We start from the raw sequence: 21686 nt of genomic DNA on the forward strand, positions 1-21686 counted from the left end.
TCTGTTTGGAGCTGAAGTCTGGCCTTCCCTATGGAGATGTGCTGATGGCCATGCCGTTCTCCTGAGCTGCAGTAAGCCTCAAGACTCACAGATGCTTCATCCTTGCTGTTGTAGAACATGGACATGATCTATGCATTAACAACAGAGGAGATAAGCTAGCTCCTCAGATGTAGAAAGAAGAGGAAGATCTGGTGACCATCCAAAGTCTTGTTCTATAAACTTCTTCCTCACTGGACTGCATACTCACTCTCTCTGTACCTACATTTTCTCACAAGCAAGATGGATGTCAAAAGGAAAGTCCCTTTCCTCTTGCTGCATTTATTAGTAGGTTACTCCACAAGCTCTGAAAACAGGACTTGTGGGTTATGGAGGGGAACGTCGGTCAGTACCAGGGATTTTAACAACAGAACAACCCACTTTTACTTAGAGTAACGCACACGTAAGTGGTCCTTATGATCCACAGTGGATGTTTTCCCATGTTGGATTTTAGGTGTTGTTACATTCCTGTTTCTCCTCATGCATTTAAATCATGTCTCCCGTTCAATTGCATTTAGTTCAAAGGACTTATTTCTGGCATTTCACAAATCCAAGGCATACTGTAAAAACACGGTATATCATTCCAATTCTTCCTGGGATTTCCAGAGTCCCTTATGGTGACACAGTCCTCCACATAAACTATATTGTTAGGCTCTCCAGCATCCCAGAAACTGCAAAGGGGAAACACAGGAGATTTTCAGTCACAAGAAAAGGAGTCAACACATTAAACAACTTACATATTTGTCATTTAACTATCCTTTTGTGAAGTGAAATTGTAAGATCCATTTTTACCATCAAAGAAAAACCCACTTGCCTATGTCATCAGCTGGTGGGATCTTCCTGGGTTTCTATGCTGTCATGCAGCTCCATAGACTTGGACTCCGAAAGAGATGTTACGGTAAGGACTACCTGGACTGGTGACCTGGCAGATATGCTGCCCCTGCCCTCCTACCTCACGCTACTCTGGCTCTCTTCCATGTTCTCCTGGGGCATCCTTCACTATGCAGTGAATCACACCTCCTCAGGAGTCAGGGCAGCCAAGCCCTGGACTCACAACTGCTGCTTGTTAGCTGAGTGAGTCCCTCATTCCCTTAAACATTTACTTTCTTCAAATGCTGGATAAAGGTTAATAACATTGACATGACTCAGAAATCTATAATTATTTCAATAAAGAGAAATAATGAAAGCCAACTGTAAACTCTAAAATGTGATGTTATAAAGACACAAGGCCATTGTTAAGGGGAAAGGCAGTAGGATCAGAAGAGTATTCTGTCCTCTCTAAGACACTGTGTTTCACTTATTTCTGTTTTAGGGCATAAGATTTAACTTTACTCTTTTTACAATCTACACTTTAGATAACTGAATCTACACTACAGTTCTGATTTCCTTATGATTTTCATCTATCATTCCTCTTCCCTTCTTTTAGCCTTCCTAGGGAACGGAAGGGTTGGGAGCCTGTGCCTCTAATTTCCTCCCCTGCATCCAGTATCACCAGTGATGGACCTGAACTTACGTCATCAGAGCAAAATCCATTCTGAGAATCCCCCTCAGCATGTTCTCACTTTAGGATGACCTGATGTGACAATTTTCCCACAGGATGTACTTACCTCAGGTTCTCTGTGAAAGGTGTGTCATCCACCCATTGCCACTGGCCCTCCACCACCTGGTCTGTCAGTCCAATGTAAAACTCTTTCTTCTTGGGTTTTGTATGGAAAAGGAATTCCTGAGGAAGAGCATAACAGGCAATGATAGCAACGACAGTGGTGAAGAACGTGATCAGTTACCTGGGTTCTGAAGAGATGCTGACAGTAATTAGTTTTTAGGAGAGGTGAAGCAGAATTGAGACTAGATGACAGACACGCATTCTTAAAACTGTCAGATTACTGAAGGCCATTTCCTAATTTTTTTATTGTGAGAAATTACAAGTAACATAATTCAACAGATTAAAAACCCTCTAACCTCTAAAAGAGATTCTATGTAATTCATTCAAAGTAGGTCTATAGCTAATGGCAGTCACATCTGATGTATCTGTTTACCATGGGAAATTAACCAGAGTCTGACAACAATGGGTAATAGTTGTTTGCCCTAATTCATCCAAAGTATTCAACAAAATATTATTCTAAAATATTATTATTATATTATAATATAAACATATAATATTTAATATATAAAATATTATTCTACAATCAGCTCCTACTCCCCAATATTCTGGTTAATATTGGGGTCTCTTCAGATAAATCAGCCTTTAAAGGTTCACATAATGTGGAGCCCGAAGGCAAATCATGTGGTGAATCAGTGGCCTCGGCACACATCTCAGCCCACTCCTTTGGCAAACAGTTGTGGCTCAAACCTTAGGCACAGGTTTGGGAGAAAAGATCAGCGGAAACATCCCTTCCACAGAGAGGAGCCCGTTCACCAATTACCTGCTCTTCCCGTGTGTTGATAACCACCAGATGAGCCCCCATTTCTGAGCAATTCTTTAAACTCGATGGCCAGGTCAGGGTAGTCGTGGAGAAATAGTAACAACTGGACTGGAAATGTTTCCAGTTCAAAGGACAGCAGTTCTTGACTGAACCTAGGAGGAGAGAGGCTTCAGGGAGGGTTGGGGAATTCTGCTTGTGATCCGGTGGAGTCCAACACTGGGAGCCCCGAGCTTGGAGTCTTTCTAGTAGCCCGCACCTTGCTCTCTAAGACTGTTAGGTAATTCCAGTGTCAACAAACAAAAGCAGCAATTTTGCTTTGGAGCAGAATCTTTATTTTCTAGATATCAGGACTAGTAAACACAGTGGTACGTGCAGTTTACCTGGGTCAGGTAGTCGCCTCAGTTTCTGTGCGTAGGGCAAAGCCATACTCTTGAGTCTTCTCTGGGTGACTCCCAGGCAACTTCGTGGCGGCTAAGCTCTGCACTCTGACCAATCCTCTGAACCCAGATAAATGTTTAGAACTATAAAATTTCAGTCATTGACTTTTACTGAACTAATCTCTCTTAATTTAAAGACAAAAAACCAAAAACAAAACCTGTGGCTTAAAGAAGTAACTTACTTTGCCAGCACCCAGCGGCATTTTGCTATGTCTTGGACTATGCTGATATATAAGAATATTTGAGTATTTTTTCTTAAGTATTTTAAAATTCCCTGTACATGTTTTTCTCCTCCACCTCATTTTGGAAGCAGATAAACGAAGAAAAACTTCCATTGCTAATATAGATATGATAGGCTGAAAGGGTAGATTAATGAACTTACTTCTAAAGAGCAACAACTCATTTAAAATGTTCTACATTGGTATAGATTTTAGTCTATTTGATACAAACTTAATTTTGTTATACTGTGTGTATATTTCTACTCTTGTTTAAGGTATTATGTTTGTACAGCTCATTTAAAATTGCAATGGATAATTAAAAATAGATTAATAACTGGTCATCTATGATAATCATACTCATAGCCATGTTAGTTAAGTCTTCTAAGTATACACAGAGATATTTCAGATAGACAGGTAATCTTTTAACACTTCAAAGGTCTACAGAATATGGCATTTAAAGTATTTTTAAAATTTAGACTTTCTGGACAGTGAGACATGTCTGCTCCTGGCAGCACCAATTTACTTCAGAAAGGAGGATGAGCATTAAAGACACTTCATATGGAGTTTATCTTCACCTTGGCAAAAATAGCCATTTGGGCAAGAAACTGTTCTTGCCTGGACCGCTTGATTGACTGGACATACAGGACCCGTAGAAAGGTGACCACTAAACTTTGCTTGACAAAATGGTCCTTCAGATTCCTGCTTTGCAGAGGAAACTGCCAGACATTCTACAGGACACTGAGAGAAGTGACCAAGAGACTCTAGCCCTGTGGGCTGAAGACAAATGCCCCAACTTTACAAAGGAACATTAGGTGACTGTCCAGGCTGCCAGCTGTCTCTGTCTACTCTTGCAACACTCCCGAAAAATGCTTGCATCCTTCTCCCAGTTCTCAGGTAATATTATATCCTTCTGAGGCCTTTGATATGATTGAAGACTAGATAGTTATAATTTCCTCAGTTATGATAAACGATAAGTTAGATATAAAACCTTAGACTCACAAATATAAGATAGATAGGATAACTTCTTTAATATTGTAACTGCAATTCTTGCTTGATAATTGTTTTATTATCTAAAATTTTACTATATAAAAGTTAAAACCTTGATTTTTAAAAAAAAGAAAAGGGGAAGTGATGTGGAATGTTCTGTATGTCAAATGTTTTGCTCTGATTGGTTAAAATAAATAAAGTGCTGATTGGCCAGTAGCCAGGCAGGAAGGATAGGGTAGGTGGGACAAGGAAGAGGAGAAGGCTGGGAACAAGAAGGCTGGAGGAGACACTGCCAGCCGCTGCCATGAGAAGCAACATGTAAAGACACTGGTAAGCCACAAGCCATGTGACAAAGTATAGACTAACAGAAATGGGTTAATTTAAGATAGAAAAAGTACATAACAAGAAACCTGCCATGGCCATACAGTTTGTAAGCAATATAAGTTTCTGTGTGCTTTCTTGGTTGGGTCTGAGTGACTGTGGGGACTGGTGGGTAAGAGAGATTTGTCCTGACTGTGGGCCAGGCAGGAAAACTCTAACTACACATTACTGGCAATAAATCCTTTCTTTTTCAGAGTTCTCATTTAGATGTACACTTGAAATTTATGGTCAGGGTTTATTGTAATGTCCCTGAGAGCTCTGGCCCAAGTACACCTGCATTTCCAGAGTTCTGTCCCTCTGCTCTCATCCACCTTCCCCGCTCCCTGTACAGACAGGATTTATCATTCCATTTGGAAAAACAGAAACTAAGCCCACTATAGTTTCCTTATTCCAAAAACAATCTAGAAACTTAAAAAAAAAGGTTGTTGTATACACTTTCATGTTCAACTTGGCAGGCAGTTGTACCTGATGTAACACTGTAGCAGGACAGCTCCTTGACTGTCTCATGTGACTGTAACAGTTTCTGCTGGGACACTAGACAGCTGCGATATGTTACTGTAAGAGGAAAGGGTCATGGTCAGTGCCTCATATCATTTTTCATAATGAAATCCTTGCCCTCAGTTTTCTACTCAGAACACAACAGTCAACAGTGACCAGAAGTTTCCTCACCACCTAGTTTCCCCTCCACACTGGGATCCACTTCCTCAAAGAAAGAGTAATTCACATTTCATGGCTTTCCCGACTTAACAAAGAATAAACTATTTCAGATCATAAGTATGTTTGCAGTCCCTCCTGTGCCAAGTCTAACCATCTAAAATCTTCCATCCACAAAGCAAATGTCTGTGCCTTTGGTCCTGACCAGTCATCTAAGCTACAGATTAACATTTTGTCGAGAAAGTTGGCCTAATGACAGGGGTCTGAAAGGAAGAACTCAAGAGCACCAAGGGAATGGAAAATATGCATCACAAAAATGTATAGAGATGACTGAAATTCAAATATGATTTTACACTGGTTGTGTTTCTGGCTTAAGAAATAGCCTGGAGCTTGAAGGTGAATAGGAAGGAAAATGAAATTTAAAAGCACTATAAATCTGGTCAAAAACCCATCACAGGGGACATCATAGGCCTAACGATGAACACTGCTGTTCAACTGAATTAATCCAGTGTCAAGTTGCCATCTAGATGTCTGTGTTTATATCCGTAGGTAGATAAACACTATTTGGTCTTCATCAGAGGAGCCTCTCCTTCCACTGCATGTTCTGGTGAGAGAATGCAGAAATGGTTGAGTGCTCAGCTCTAAACAAGACATTGCCACCCACTTTATGGCCTAAGGAACATTGCAGAAGGAAAGGATGGAAGAGCCAGAAGATAAGGCAAAGCACTGTGGCATGTCATCTTCTGGACCTGACACAGCTGTTACAATCTTAACCCAACGGCAGCCGCAGGTGACCACACTGGGCTTGCTGTAGAGTAGGCCCATTCACTCTCAGGCATGGTCGGTGGAGGGCCTCCAGAAGCCCTATCTTCTGTTGGGCTCTTGCCTATTGATAGATTCAGAGAGTGGGGAGATTGTTTCCTTCAACTGTGTCCCCATTGATGAACCCTACTTCCCCCAGTGGACACCCCAATAGTGGTCATACAGATGGCTCATGTTAAACTAGATGGATCACAAAGCCAAACCAAAAGTTATGAAACTGGGAAAGGCACTATGTGGGGATTGATAGTGAAGGGAGGGACATGAGAGGGTGTGAAAGAATGAGTAATCAGAATTGTGTGTGTGTGTGTGTGTGTGTGTGTGTGTGTGTGAAACTGTTAAAAACAAAATCAGTCAAGAATAATAAAGTATAACATATATGAAACTTTGTAAAAAGGACTCCTTGTAGGAAAAGTGATGCACTGCACTGGACAAGAATCTACTGCTAGTATTAGCACTGGAGAAATAGAGTGACTTTGACTTTCAGAACCCACCAACACATCTGGTGATGAAACAGACACTGAGAAACAGGATGGAAGCCCCAGCCATGGTCCATGAGAGCACTTGGGAATTTTTGAAACATCCTTTCTCTGTAAGAAGAAAGATAAAACACACAGTGGATCTTCCCAAAGCAACATACAAATGAGATTTGAGTCAATTCTATCCTTGCTACTTTCTATTCATAATTGCCTATATCTAGTGATCCCCAGGCTCACCCTTGAATCTGTTGTATGGAGATGGCTTGCCCATGAATCTGTCTTGTATGCAGATTGCTGGGTCTCAACCCCACCTCGGAGTTAACAATTCAGGAGAGTTTTGTGGAAGCAGTCTGCTTCCAAGGGATGCTAGCCTGGAACCACACCTTAAGAACCCCTCCTGTAATCCATTGCTGGTGTTGAGACATGGACGTAGGTATACAATGAGCTTTTCATTTCTAATTCCTCCATTTGAAATGCTTCCACATCTTAACGCCTCCCCTCTTTATTTCCTTTCTTCTTTTCTTCTCCTTTTACTTCATTTCCCCCTTTGCTTTTCCAGCTTCTCTCCTACTGTTGTCTTCTCAGCATCTCATATTTCAAGATCTTCATAAATTAAATAAAACGTAACAGTCATGCAGCAAGTGTTTCTTTTTCTCCAATATACATTTACAGACAGGTAGAGGGAATTCCACAGAAGTGAAGGACTTGTTCAAAGACATTCAGAGTAGAAACAGCAGAGTGGCAGACGTTCCTGGACTCCTCAGCAAGCTTTCTGCTAATCCTAAGGACCCTTCTTCTCTTCCCTTCTCTTCCATCACTGCGAACTCTTCCATTGTCCTAGCCCTTAACAAAATTTATATCCATTCTAATAAAAGAACTGTGCAAGCAAAGGAAGACCTGTAGATTGTACCTGTGTGGTGGGATGCAGACGAGTTCATTGAAGACATTCTTCTTTTTTCCTGTTCTTCCCTTTCTTTCTCCTCTCAACTTAGTAAGAGCCCTGGAAAGTGAGTCTCAACAGATGAATGCTTCACCCGTTTTTAAAAGTTCAGCCCTAACAGACCCAATATCACAGTGTGTTAATGTGCTCTGTACAATTGAGTCAGAATTTCCTTTCTTGCACAAGGTTAGGGAGTTTATTGGACAACATGCCACTTCTCACTCCAAACCACAAAAGAGGAAATGATGAGGTAGGTGGTAAGCATCAAGAGAAATGGCTGGGAGGTCTGAAAAAAATCCTGTTTTATTTTAGTAGGTAAATGCCTCTCTTTCTCCAAAGTCTAACTTTGGTGCTGTGGGACTCAGCACCACATTCTAAATTCTGTTTGTTTGTTTGTTTGTTTGTTTGTTTAATTGGTTAGTTTTGTTTTATTTTTTTTGTCTGTACCAAGTACACATTTGTTCACAATGAGACTGAGACTCTGAGTTCTCCCCACACATAGCACACAGCTGGGCGCACAGTGTGCATATTTACGAGTGAGCTATGAAGAGATTCTTTTCATTTTCTGTGTCCCTCTTTCCTTACCAGCTTTTGGACACTCACTGTGTGAACTCTGGTCCCCTTTATCAAGATGTTAACCACTGGATTATTTCACAGATCAGCCTCATACTATTTTGCAAATCAGTTCAGCTTCTTACAGTGACACACAATTTCTGCACTCATTGGGTACTTTAATTCTGTTTTATTTATTTGGAAATTTTAGAGAAGGAACAGATTTGAGTGTCAGAAGAAGAAATTTCAGCTAGACATTAGAATGCAGTGCTTCTCTGGAATCTTTCTAGAAGACACTAAAAGTCCCATTAGTATCCCTTGTCTAAGGTTGTGAGTGTCAGGAAGCAGAAGTGTTGTACACGTGACTCGGGAATCCCCGTGTTTGATGAACCAGACTTCCTATATGCTACACAATATTTTTGGTCTCATGGTAGCTTTCTATTATTTCAATAGATTGGAAGTTTTCCTCACTACTTTTCATTTTCAGACACGTGGATTTATTCAAGTAAAAATCCTGTTTTTAAATTATATGACTTGGCTGCATTTTCACTAAAATTCCATATGTGAAAGTTTGGTCCCTAGAAAGTTTTGTGAACTTTAAGATCTGAGCTCTTGTGAAAGGACCTTAGCTTCCATGGTTTTGAAAGAGTCTGATGTATTTTAGTCTTCTATGGTTTCTTGGCTTCTGTTTTGGTGTGCCACCTTTATGAAGACCCAAACCATGGGGCTGCCCAATCTTTGACCTGATGCTCCAAACAAGCATGCCAAAAGAAAACTCTGTTTCCCTCAGAAATGACCCATGTCAGGTGTTTCATTATAGTGATGGAAAGATACATAACATACATACACACATTATAAATCACACATGCATTCAATATACATATTGTTAGTAAAAGCTATTAAATTAAGAAATAGAATTATCATAGTAAGTTTTTTATTCATCTTAATAAATCAGTAATAACCTATATTAATAAAGAGTTATGCTAATGGTTATATTATTTATTATAATGCAATTAACTAGATATTACAAGGTAAATATTTTACTAGTCAGAATGTATATTTATATCATTATATCTTTCTCTTTTGCAAGTGTTAATTATGCATTCTAATGGACTTCATTGTGACATTTTCATGCATGTATATTGGAAGACCCCAGACCCCTGGGATACTTTCGTCTGAGAGAGGGCTCCCCCAGAAACCAAGATTCCAAAACAGCAGATGCAACATGCATGAGGAATGTATTCAGCACTGGCGCAAGTGGGCTCTCTGTCCTGGTCAGTCAGAGAGCCCTGAGCAGTGGTTACAAGCATTTTTAAAGGCAGAAACTACAAAATTAGCATAAGATACCAGGTGCCCTGGGTTTGGCCCAATTTAAAAATCATCATATAATTCAGCAATCATTTTGTTACTCGGGAAATTTTGTAACACTCGTCGTAAACTGGTTGGCTCAGGGGAGATGTAGGAGGAGCGGTTACTCTGGAGGGGAGTTTACATAGTTACAGGCTTATGATTGGCTAACATTTGACCTAGTTTGCTGGACTCACCAGATGGTCCTTATCTTGGATCCCCTTTGAGGAATTTTTAAACAGAGACTTATTATTATTTTAATCTATAATTGCAGACCTTGTCCCAAGGCCAACGGCTGGCTCTGAAACTTTTTACTTATTTCCAGGGAGAGGATGGGTCAGTGTCTAATGCAAGCAAGTTTACAGAAGCAAAGTCAGCAATTTGCAATTGTAAAATGTATCTCTAATTTTTTTCCTCATATATAATGTACTTCTATCATACTCACCTGTTGGAGGATGTCTTTCTGTATGCTGTGAATATATGTTGTTTCCATTGGTTAATAAGTAAGCTGTTTTGGTCTGTGGCAAGACAACTTAGAGGCAGGCAGTAAATCCAAGGAGAGAGAAAGGTGGAGTCTGGAGAGATGCTAGCCTGAAGCCCAAGCAGCAAGATGCCAGAAAACCGATAATGCCATGGCCACGTGGTAACTTATAGATTAATATAAATGGCTTACGTTATAAGAGCTAGCTAGTAAGAAGCCTGCCATAGGCCATACAATTGGTAATTAATATTAAGCCTCCGGATGATTATTTTATAAGCAGCTGAGGGACCCCAGGGCTGGCCAAGCCTGGAGGAACATAAGACTGGAGGAACGCAGGACCACGAGGACAGGCAGGATCTGAGAAAACTTGTGACTACATTCACTCCTCTTGTTTTCTTCTCATTTCCACTGATCCCAGTCTTCTTATGAGCTGGTCTGCCTACATTGATGATTTTTTCCCCACAACCCATTGCATTTTACTAGGGTTTCTTGCAGGGTGCTGGGTGAGAGATTATTTACAGACGCGTCCTCCACTTTCCTGATCTTGTTTATTTATCCCTGGTGGCCAGTTGTGTGTGTTTCTCATTCTCTTCAGACTGAAGCATTACACCTTGAATCCTCTATAGAGATGCTTAGGGGTCTTAAATTCCTACCTATTTTTATCATGGAAGTTTTTTACTTCTCATTCAACTATAGGTGTAGTTTTGTTATGCATAATGCTCAAGGTTGACAGGTGTGGTCTTTCAGAATTTGGAATGCATCTTTCCAGACTCTTCTACTTTAAATGTTTCTGTTGAATAATCAACCCTTGTTATTCTGACGAGCCCATCCTTGTAAGTGACTCTGCTTGTCTTTGTTGCAGCTTTCAATGCCCTTTATTTTGTATTTCTGGTATTTTAACTATAGTATGTCACGTGAAATCTCTTTTCTGATATTGTCTATTTTGTTTTCTGTAGGACTGTTGCAAGTGGATAGAAATTTGTTTCCATAGATTTGGGGAATTTTCTACTATGACTTTTTTGAAAATATTTTCTGTGCTTTTGTATTGTTGGTTGTTTTTGCTCTTTGGGGGGCTCACCACCCAACTCCCAAATAAATACACATGGAGGCTTATTCTTAATTATAAATGCCTGGCCTTAGCTTGTATTGTTTCTAGCCAACTTTCTTAACTTTAATTATCCCGTTTATCTTTGGCCTCAGGGCTTTTATCATTCTCTATTTCTGTTTACCTTTCTTTGTTTCTTACATTCACATGTACCAAATTCCAATTCATTTCTGTCTGGCAAAGTTAAAGAAAATACTCCATAATCTATCCTATCTTAGTAAATCTAAAATTTTATACCTAATTTTCTTTCTATCATATCTAAGGAAAACTGCAACTATAACTACCTAGTCTTCAACACCATCAAAGGCCCCAGAAGGATATAATATAATTCAAGTAAACAAAAAGTGCATTACAAATAACTTCCAAAACTCTAGCAATGACAGACACATCTGACTGCTTGGACAGTCACCCAAATTTCCTCTGCAACATTGGGGCATCCATCTTCAGCCTACAGGCCTATAGTATCTGGCAGACTTTTCAATGAAGCAGAAAATTTGAAAGAGTGTCCCACCTATATTGGCGAAATTTGTCAGTCACTTTCCTCTGTGTCCTGAAGAATGTCTGGCAGTTTTTTCTGTGAAGCAAGAATCCTGAAGGACCATCTTGCATTGTTTTAGCAAAGTTCAGCAGTCACTTTCCTATGGGTCCTCCATGTCCAGTTTATACAACATATTGTCAAGCAATCCAGGTAAGAGCAGCTTCTTGACTAAATGGCAAACCTTCCCACATTGAAAGCAAACTCCATAAGGAGTTTCTTCAATGCCCATTATCTCTAAAGTAAATTGGTGCCACCAGGAGCAGATGTGTCGCATTGTCACGAAAAGCCCTAAGTTAATAAAACATTTAAATGCCATATTCTGTAGATCTTTGAAAGTTTTGGAGACCATCTATCTAAAATATATTTCTATATGATCTGGAAAGCATATCTAACAGATTTACAATTTTGATTGTTATAACTGACTAACCTATGTTTCCTGATTATCCTATATAGTTTATGATAATAGGTTTCAAAAACTAGAACTTCACCCTACATTTCCTAATGAACTGCATAGGCATACTACCTCAAACAAAAAAAAACCAACATAATACAATATGTTGTAACAAAAATAACGTTAAATTTTTATCAATATGCAAAATCCTTTAAACAAGAGTAGAAATATATATACAATGTTTTGTAACAAAAATTACCTTAAATTTTTATCAATATCCAAAAGTCCTTACCAATACAAAATATTTTAGATTAATAGTTCTTTTAGTTTAAAATAGATTCAATAATCTACAATATTGTCTTACCATTCCTATATTCCCCTAAAGGATAACAAACATCCATAACCCACCAAATAGCCAAAGACTACCCACACCCCCCAAATCTTGGGAATGTGAGCATCAATTTCTCTAGACTGCTTTCTTCTGTCTGTGGATGGAGCATCTTTAGTGTCCCAGAGAGAAAATTTGAGATAATGACCAAGTGCTGGTAAGGCCAGTAGTAACCTTTGTTGATAGGTATAACCTGCCAAGATCCAGTAGGTCTTCCCTGACCCATTTCATTCCTGAAGGAATCCAGAACCCCTCTTCTCCTATGGGAACAAAACTCCAAAGCATTTTTTATTTCCATTTGAAAAATATATTTCTTGACTTCTTTTTCAAAGATAAGGCATTCTTAAAATATCTAGGTTGGATTATTTCAACAGTTCTTTCAACCCCATGTCTCTTAGCAGCTGTTTTTGCTTATCAACAATCAAAAAATTCAGAATTAACACAATAACATACAGGATCCTGACTCCCTGTGTATCTCCCATCTTACTTGGCTTTTTTCTTTTATATTGCTTGTACTCTTGTGGTGGTATTGTGTTTCCAAAAATATTGTGCACCCTAATAAACTTATCTGGGGTCAGAGAACAGAGCAGCCACTAGATAAAGAGGGCAGAAAATGGTGGCACACATGCCTTTAATCTTAGCATTCCAGTGGCAGAGATCCGTCTGGATCTCTGTGAGTTCAAAGCCACACTAGAAACAGGTAGGCATGGTAACAAGAGCCTTTAATCCTAGAAAGTGAAGGCAGAAAGCAGAAAAGTATATAAGGTGTGAAAACCAGGAACTAGAGCTGGTTAAGCTTTTAGGCTTTTGAGTAACACAGTTCAGCTGAGAGGCATCTAGTCTGAGGAAACAGGATCAGCTGAGGAATTGGCAAGATGGGGTAGGTAGCTGTGGCTTGTTCTGCTTCTCTGATCTTCCAGTGTTCACCCCAATACCTGGCCCAGGTTTGATTTTATTAATAAGACCTTTTAAGAGTCATGCTACATCGTCTCCTTAAAGACTTTATTTTTTAAACTATTATTTCTATGACTGTCTATACCCATTTTCTTTTCTTTCTTAAGCTGGAACCTGTTTAGAGTTTTTGTTTTTCCATCTTGACCTCTTTTATTGTGTGTCTTTTAGCCTTTTTTGACTGCACAAACAAACCTTTACACTGCCAACCTACACGTGGAGCCTCCGCGCAGCTCTCTTGGCTGACTCCACCTGCTTCTCAGGTCATGAAAGCCAAGCCTAAAGCTCACGGCCCAGTTGATGATGTGAGACCAAGAACTGCATTCAACCCTCCTAGAGCGCTGAAATGCTGACACTTGCACAATGGCAGGTTTTCTACTTAGTTTTTTGTTCCTACTTAACACATTGGCTGCTCAAGAGCTCACCAGCAGGCAGAAACTTTTAAAGATGCTGTATTCTCTTTTCTGCCCCCGCCTCCGCAGCTTTCTTAAGCTCTGTGTGGCAATACCAGCCTTATTGGTTCACCAAAATGTTATTGTTTTTGTTCTATTGGGGGCCCACCACCCAGCTCCCAACTAAATATACACTAAGGCTTATTCTTAATTATAAATTCTAGCCAACTTTCTTTAACTTAAATGATCCTGTTTATCTTGGCCTTGGGGCTTTTATCTTTCTTTATTCCTGTATACCTTTCCTTGTTTTTCACTCCATCACTTGCTGTGTAGCTGTGTAGCTGTCCCCTGGAGTCCTCTCCTTCTCTAGCTACTTCTCCTCCCAAATTTCTCCTTCTATTAATTCTTTCTGCCTGCCTGCCAGCCACACCTGTCCTTTTTCCTGCCTTACTATTGGCCATTCAGTTCTTTATTAGATCATCAGGTGTTTTAGACAGGCAAAGTATCACAACTTCACAGAGTTAAACAAATGAAACATAAATAAAAGTAACACACCTTAAAGCAATGTTCCCAACACTTTTGTTGTGGTATTCTCTTCCTTTGTGTCTAAAATGTGAAGATTTGTTGTTTTTATGGTGTCTCAATGCTCTCCCATATTCCACACTAATATATGTTTTCATTTGTCATTGACCATTACTGAATGATCAAATTCCTCTACCTTATCTTCCAGTCCTGATAGTCTCTCTTCAACACTGTCCATTCAATTGGTGAGGCTTTCCACTAGGCTTACAGAGTTTTTCATTTCCAGCCTCATTTCAGCTTAGCTTTTCTTTAGCAATTGTATTTCAATTATTGAATTCTATTTTCACAGTTTGAATTGACTTCCTTGCTTTTTTTTAGGCTTTTTTTGGTTGTTATTGTCTTGGAGTATATTTATGCTTTCTTTCAATTGTTTAAACGGAGTTTCAATCATTCTTTTGAACTTTTTGCCTATAAGTTCTTCCAAAGCGTTCTCATTGGGAGCGGCTACTCTTTCTTTTTGTTGTTGTCCCTCCGAGTCACCTTTCTTTTTTCAGTCAGGCATCTATGATATTCAGGGAAGGACTGAGTTGTAGCAAGACTGACTCTCTTTTTCCTCCATGGGACCCTGAGTCTACTCACTGCAGTCAGCTACTGTCCTGTGTCAATTCTGTGCTTCTTCTGGTTCATAGTTTCTGACATTAGTTGTGGAACTCCCTGTGCCTACTGTGGGATGTTCTGTATGTCAAATGTGTTGCTCTGATTGGTTAAAATAAATAAAGTGCTGATTGGCCAGTAGCCAAGCAGGAAGGATAGGGTAGGTGGGACAAGGAGGAGGAGAATTCTGGGAAGAAAGGCTGGAGCAGGAAGACACCGCCAGCCACCGCCATGACAAGGAAGATGTAAGAGCCATGTGGCAAAGTATAGATTAATAGAAATGGGCTAAATATAAGGGTAAGAGCTAGACAATGATAGGCCTGAGCTAATGGCCAAGCAGTTTAAATAATATAAATGTCTATGTGTTTATTTTATAAGTGGGCTACTGGACTGCTGGGGCTTAGTGGGACCTGGAGAGAAGCTCTCCAACTACATGTGCCTGGGTACCACATTCTGCTTCAGCTCTTGTCTCCCCTGTAGGTCCACAGCTTCTGCCATGAGCTGTGAAACTCCATGAATCTGTGTGCCTATGCCTGGGTCAACTTCTGTCTCCTCCCCAGGTCAACCGCTTTTGCTGTGATTTATAGAACTCCCCAGTCATGTATGTGCTGCTCTGAGTCAGCTTGAGTCTTTTCCCTGGATCTGCAGAGTCTAATATAAATTGTGAAGCTCCCTATCACTCTGAAGACCTTATCCTTGGTCAACTCAGTATCCTCTGGGTCCAGTTTCCTCCACACATTTTGGATCTCATCAAGCCTAAATGTCTTACTCTTGGTCTATTCTTATCTCCTCCCAAGGTTTGCAGCTTCAGCCATTCATTGTGGAATCCCCCACACACACACACCTGTTCCCCTTACCTTAGGTTAACTCACATCCCTTCCTTGTGAGAATAGCTTCTGCCTCATGCTGCGGAGGTTCCCTTGCCTGAGTGATTTATCCCGTTCAGTTCTGACCTCCTCTCTGGGACTATAGTTTCCTCTTTGAGTTGTAAAACCCTCCCCGCTCCCCATTTGAGTCTCTGCCCTGGATGGATTCTGGTCTCTTCCTTTGGGTCTGTAGCTTTTTTCCATGGGTTGTGGACACCCAAAGTCTGAGCAACTTACCCTGGGTCATCTCTCATTCCCTCCTGGTTTTTTAAGCCATAAAAACTTCCTCTTAGTGCTCACTTCGGCAGCACGTACACTAAAATTGGAACGATACGGAGAAGACCAGCACGGCCCCTGCACAAGGATGACACTCAAATTCGTGAAGCATTCCACATTTTTTAAACGATAAAAAAATGAATAAAAAAAAACTTCCTCTTAGAGCAGGGTTCATTGTATCTTACAGGTTTGGGTACATTGCATTTTCATTTCACTCAGCTCTCTTTATTGAATGCCATTTTCATGATTATCTTATTTCATTCAGCTTTGTATTTGTGTCCTTATTCGTTTCTTTGAACATATTTAATCATTCCTTTGAATCACTTGTCTGCCGCTTTGTCAAAGTCATTCTCTTCTTACTTGTGCTTTTGCATTGGAATTTTTACATCTGGTTAAGGGTTTTTTGTGTGTGTGTGTGCACCATTCATGTCCCAGTGAGAGTATTTGAAATGTTCTGAAAAGAAAGTTATAGAGTTGAAGAATAAATGATAGGAATAGAATTAGAAAGGGAAGAAGTCAAATTATCCCCATTTGCAGATGACTTTATCCTGTATCTGAAAGACCCTAAAACTCCACAAAACAACCTCTGAGATCTGATAAACACATTAACTGAATTATCAGGATTTAAAATCAACATAAAATCAGTATCTTGCTTATATGCCAATCACATGCATATTTGAGGAAGAAACAAGTAAAACAACCCTACTCATACATGTGCTGAAATTTTGTTTATAAAGGCACTAAAACCAGTAAGAAATCATTGTGAAGTCTTGAGCACATTCTAGGCTGTTGGACACAATTGTTTTTGTTACTCTTTAACCACAAAAGAGAGTCAAACAAGGTTATCAATTGTGAAATGAATGCATTTATTTGATACGTATTAAAAATTTTGAAAATATGCTTCTAAAAATCATTTTGCAAAGATCACAAATTGTTTGTTTCTGGAAAGCACATTGGAGAATAATTACACCATTCATTTATAATATTTAGCACTTTAAAATTTAGCTATTAAAAAGTAAAAGATGGAGCTGGAGGGATGGCTCAGCAGTTAAGAGCACTGACTGCTCTTCCAGAGGTCCTGAGTTCAATCCACAGCGATACAGATATGGTAGCTCACAACCATCTGTAGTAGAATCTGATGCCCTCTTCTGGCATGAAGCTGTACATGCAGCTAGAGCTCTCATATGCAGTAAATAAAAAAAATTAAAAGTAAAAGATTATAATGTGTAATCAATAATAACAAAAGTATCTATTATTGATATAAAATTATAGTCAATAAGAAATTCTAATATGCATTTTTAATTGTCCAATGTATCCTGAAGAAATTGAAACATGTTCAGTAGAAGCCAGATAAACATACATCTAGAGTAGAGCAGCTGAGCATTGTTCTAGTTCATTTAAACAGCCTTTGTGATTGAACTTATTGGCAATATTGATAAGTTTAGGAGCCTCTGAAGGCCTCTATAAAGTGGGTTTGGACTTTATATTCTTACAAGGTGCTCAGCATTTCTAGTGGATAAATGCTAGAACCAGAACACTCCCTGACAGAAATAAACTACTTCAAATTTTTTTTCATCTTGTTTACTAAGTTTGCATGTATGTTTGTGTGTGTGTGTGTGTGTGTGAGTGTGTGTTTCATGCTTTCCTAGGCAAAAGATGTCAAATCTATAAGAATTATCCATAACACTGACAAACAACATGGTGTGCAGTTTTCCCATACCCTGATAAAACTCTGTATACGTCAGAACCTGTTATTACTTTAACAATATATTTCTGGTGAAACTTTGATGTGAACTTAAATTAACAGTTGGATTTCTGGCACCAGGACCTTGGGCATCAAGCGATGCCTTTGACTAACATTTAACCCAATAAACAGAGCCCTCCTTCGGAGACCCACAGTCCCTAGACTTGAAGGTGACTGGCAGAAGCTGAGGATGAGGTGTGGTTTTCTTTGTGTTCTAAGCAACAAAACCTGTGTATAACGCTACAAGTTCTTCCCTCTTACGGGCTTTGACGAAATGAACATTCAATGAGAATGGGTTTAATAGGATTTGAAGAAAACAAATTACTTATCTCTTACACATCTGATTTTGTTATTATAAATATATGGCTGGGGTTTTTTCACATCAAAATATAGTAAGACCTAGAATGGTGGTACACACCTGTAACCTCGACTAATTGGAAGGCTGAGACAGGAGGGTCACAAATTCAAGGACAACCTGGGCAAATTAATAATTGACTCTGTGAAGTAACCAGAAATAATTTTGTCTAATGAAAAGGCTCTGGTTTGGTTTTGCAGAGATACACTAAAATGGCAATGTTAAGTGACTAAGAGTCCAGGACTGCCCCCGACTGAGCCCTTTGGTTCCCTCCTTCAGACGATACTTCATGTCTTACAGAATAATGGTTCCACTAGTTGGTCTGTCCTTACCTTGGGATCTTTAAAACCCTCAGCTCTCTGAGCATACACACCCCACAGATGCTTTAGCTGAATTCACATTTGTTCTTAATTGTATGTTTTTCTTCTGAAATCAGGATTCTCAGGCACCAAGTGAGATGTCCATGACCCCTTGGAGACTTACAGTGACTCTGCAAAGGGGACATAATTGAGGGCTAAGCAGGTGCAACACAAATTATACTCTCAGGAAACAAGGGAGTGTTTGGATATTATTGGTACATCAGAATCAGGACAAAACAGTGCCTTATAAACTTGACCTGCATTGATCAGAGAGCCCACATGTTCTAGCAGTTTGTTCCTGTGTACTATCAGGGCCAATTAGCCCAGATTCTCAACTCAAACAATTTCTGGTTTTATCAATTATTTGTCAATGTTATTATGAAATTATTCATTGCTTTCTCGCTCCTGATTATTTTCATTGCATTCCAGGAACAAATTCCTTGTTTCTCCTTAAATATACCTGCATCTCCTGGCTACTATCAAGATGGGGATTTTGTTATTGGAGGACTCTTTTCCCTTAAAGTGTCTTTTGGAGACAGCAGAAACAGATTTGGCTTTGAAAGCACAACCTACATGCAGGATTATGTTTATGTGTAAGTGGTTGGCTTCTCTCTTTAGAATGATTATTGTTTCAGGATTTCATATATGTATATAGTAGATTTTGATCCAGTCCACCCCTACTGCCTCCCTTTCAATGTCTTCCTCTCTCCCAGCTTCATGTATTCTTTTTTTTTTTTAAATCCACTGTGTTCATTTAGTCTACCACTACTCCATGAGTATAAGACACCAGTAAATGCACAAGAAGGCTTTAAAAGCTCTTTGCAATTGAGAACTTTTTTTTATTTATTTAGGACATTGAACTAAGACTATTTTATTTTTCCTGCTTAAATTTACTTGTCACTATTTTTTGAATTGCTGTAGTTGATCAAGCACTGTGTATTTTCCCGGGGTTTATCTAATTATTGAAAACCACAGGAAATGCTACTTGTTAATGTTTGCCATTCCCCACATGCTTCCCTCCTCAATTTTACTTTGTCAGACATAAGTCGCACAGTAAAAAGTTAAAATTGTGCATTTGAATGTGTGTGGTGGTGCGAACTTTTAATCTCAGCACTTGAGAGGCAGATGTAGGTGGATCTCTGTGAGTTTGAGGTTAGTTTATTCTACATTGTTAGTTTCAGGCCAGCCAGGGCTGCATAGTGAGACTGTCTCAAAAAAAAAATCCCAAACCAAAAATTGTGAATTTGATAATGAGTTGTACTATGAATCTAGGTTTTTTTAGACCAATTTCTCCACATTTTCAATATAGAGTATCTTGCTTATTTCTTAGATTATCATGTTTATTCCTTATGTGACTTTGATTTTTAGAAATAAAAATCAAGAATTTGGGAGGAAACAAGGGGAGGAACATGGGAGAAGCAGGGGGGAGTAAAGTGAAAGGGCTGAATGATGTAATGATATTTTAATTAAAAGATTAAGATTGAAAAAAGAAATCAGAAAATTGTCTTTCAATTTCTCCTCCTAGGGATCTTACTAAACATTATCAGCACATGCTGGCAATGGTTTTTGCTATAGAAAAAATCAATAAGGACCCAAATATTCTGTTCAATATGTCCCTGGGATTCTACCTCTTCAATGTCAACTTCATTGAGATGAAAGCCATGGAGAGTTCTATGGCTTTGCTCTCGGGAAAGAGCCCCCCGATTCCTAACTACAGCTGCAGGCCCGAGAAAAGCCACAAGCTGGTTGCTGTGATAGGAGGCATTTCAACAGGAATGTCAACTCAGATCTCCCGAATCCTGGGTCTCTACAACGTCCCACAGGTACGCAAAGAATCCTGGCTCCTTAGGTTAAACACAGTGACGTAGTAATAAATGCTAAATAATTCAGTTAGTGTTTCTTTTTTTGTTTGTTTGTTTTTGTTTTTTGTTGTTGTTTCGAGACAGGGTTTCCCTGTGTAGCTTTGTGCCTTTTCCTGGAACTCACTTGGTAGCCCAGGCTGGCCTTGAACTCACAGAGATCTGCCTATCTCTGCCTCCCAAGTGCTGGGATTATAGGCGTGCACCACCACCGCCCAGCTCAGTTAGTGTTTCTTGATGAGTTATGGGACTGCTTAATAATTTACCAGTTGGTTATCATTTTAACAAAAGTATAATTTATTCATAAGATAAAATAAGGTTTATAAAATAAAATTTAATTTAAAAACCTTTAAAATGGAAAAATATAAATAAAAATGATGACAAGCTGTAATTTTCCCACTCCAGGAAAATCTCCTTTGGGATTTCTCTTTGTTAACCCCCAGTCTTTCTTTCCTGTACAGTTGTAGAGCAGCAACAAGCACGGGACTGTGGGGGTTCTACTCGAGTATTTTACTGTAACTGCTGTGGACAGACGCTTGACTATTTTTCTGTAGCGTTAGCTTAGGTTGCCACATAATACTTGTTTTTATAAAGATCAGTGGAGACATTCAGGCTGTTGATAAATTTCCTCTGTTGGGAAAGTTTTAATCCGTGTCTCTGTTTAAAAATCTTTTTGTTGATCAGTGACGACTCTAATAAACAGTACCTAGTAGTAGTATTTCTAAGTCAAAATGTGCTTTTGTTTGTAAGGCTTACAATAAACTTAAATGGCCATTTAGAAATATGTCAGTTTGCAAATAACAGTGTTCCAGTATCTACTGTTTCCTGGTAATGTCAGTGAAGTAACTTAAAATCTTTGTCAAGTGCATTAGGCTACCATGTTTTCATTTTTAATTTTTACCTATTTATTCATTTTTGAGACAGGGTCTCACTATACAGACTTGGCTGCCTTATAACTTACTATGTAGCCCAGGATAGCCTCAGACTCACACAGATCTTCATGCCTCTGTCTCCCAAGGGCTGGGACTAAAGACATGCACCACCATGCCTAACTAGATTTTTGTTTTTATGAGTTAATTTTATTTCTTCTTTTAAATATTTTACTTTGGTTGGGAATTTAGCTCAGTGGTAGAGCACTTGCCTAGCAAGCGCAAGGCCCTGGGTTTAGTCCTCAGCTCCAGAAAAAGAAAAAAGAAAGAAAAGAAAAAATTTTTACTTTGGGCATATGATTATTATATTTGTAATGAATACAATTATTTATATTATAAGAAATGCGTATCAATTGTACTTTGTTCAATTTTGTCGCTGCTCCTCCTCCTCACTGGTCCCTGTTCTCCCACCAGACAGCCCCCTTCCACTTTCCTGCTCTCCGATCTTTCCCTTTGCTGCACAGAGGTGTTTAATTCCATGCATTCCCGCTGAGCAGCCACACGATGATTTACTGAGCTATCAGTCCTTTCAGAAGGCCCTTGTCTGTGCCAATATTTTGAAGTGTTTCCTCTAGGTTTCCCTTTAGATATCTCAAAGTTTTG

At 39.2% G+C, this 21686-nt stretch overlaps 2 protein-coding genes and 1 non-coding gene across 3 annotated transcripts in view; 2 read left to right on the forward strand and 1 right to left on the reverse strand.

The window, feature by feature from the left end:
• Positions 1-550: 550 nt before the first annotated feature.
• Clec4e (C-type lectin domain family 4 member E) lies at positions 551-7381 on the reverse strand. The gene is made up of 6 exons (XM_036180476.1): positions 7345-7381; positions 6450-6545; positions 4948-5037; positions 2460-2611; positions 1644-1759; positions 551-707 (listed from the first exon to the last, which is right to left on the reverse strand). Exons 1-6 carry the CDS (start codon positions 7379-7381, stop codon positions 551-553), a joined length of 648 nt encoding a protein of 215 aa, XP_036036369.1.
• An 8472-nt stretch (positions 7382-15853) lies between these two features.
• LOC118581016 lies at positions 15854-15960 on the forward strand. Its single transcript, XR_004944656.1, has one exon. It is a non-coding gene; the product is annotated as a U6 spliceosomal RNA (small nuclear RNA).
• A 2713-nt stretch (positions 15961-18673) lies between these two features.
• Positions 18674-21686, forward strand: part of LOC118580284 (vomeronasal type-2 receptor 26-like) — a 39266-nt gene continuing 36253 nt past the window's right edge. Inside the window, 2 exon segments of the mRNA XM_036181951.1 lie at positions 18674-18888; positions 19821-20118. Coding sequence (XP_036037844.1) covers positions 18674-18888; positions 19821-20118 — 513 coding nt within the window.

This window comes from Onychomys torridus, chromosome 3 (genome assembly GCF_903995425.1).
Source record: "Onychomys torridus chromosome 3, mOncTor1.1, whole genome shotgun sequence".
Taxonomy (NCBI): Eukaryota; Metazoa; Chordata; class Mammalia; order Rodentia; family Cricetidae; genus Onychomys; species Onychomys torridus.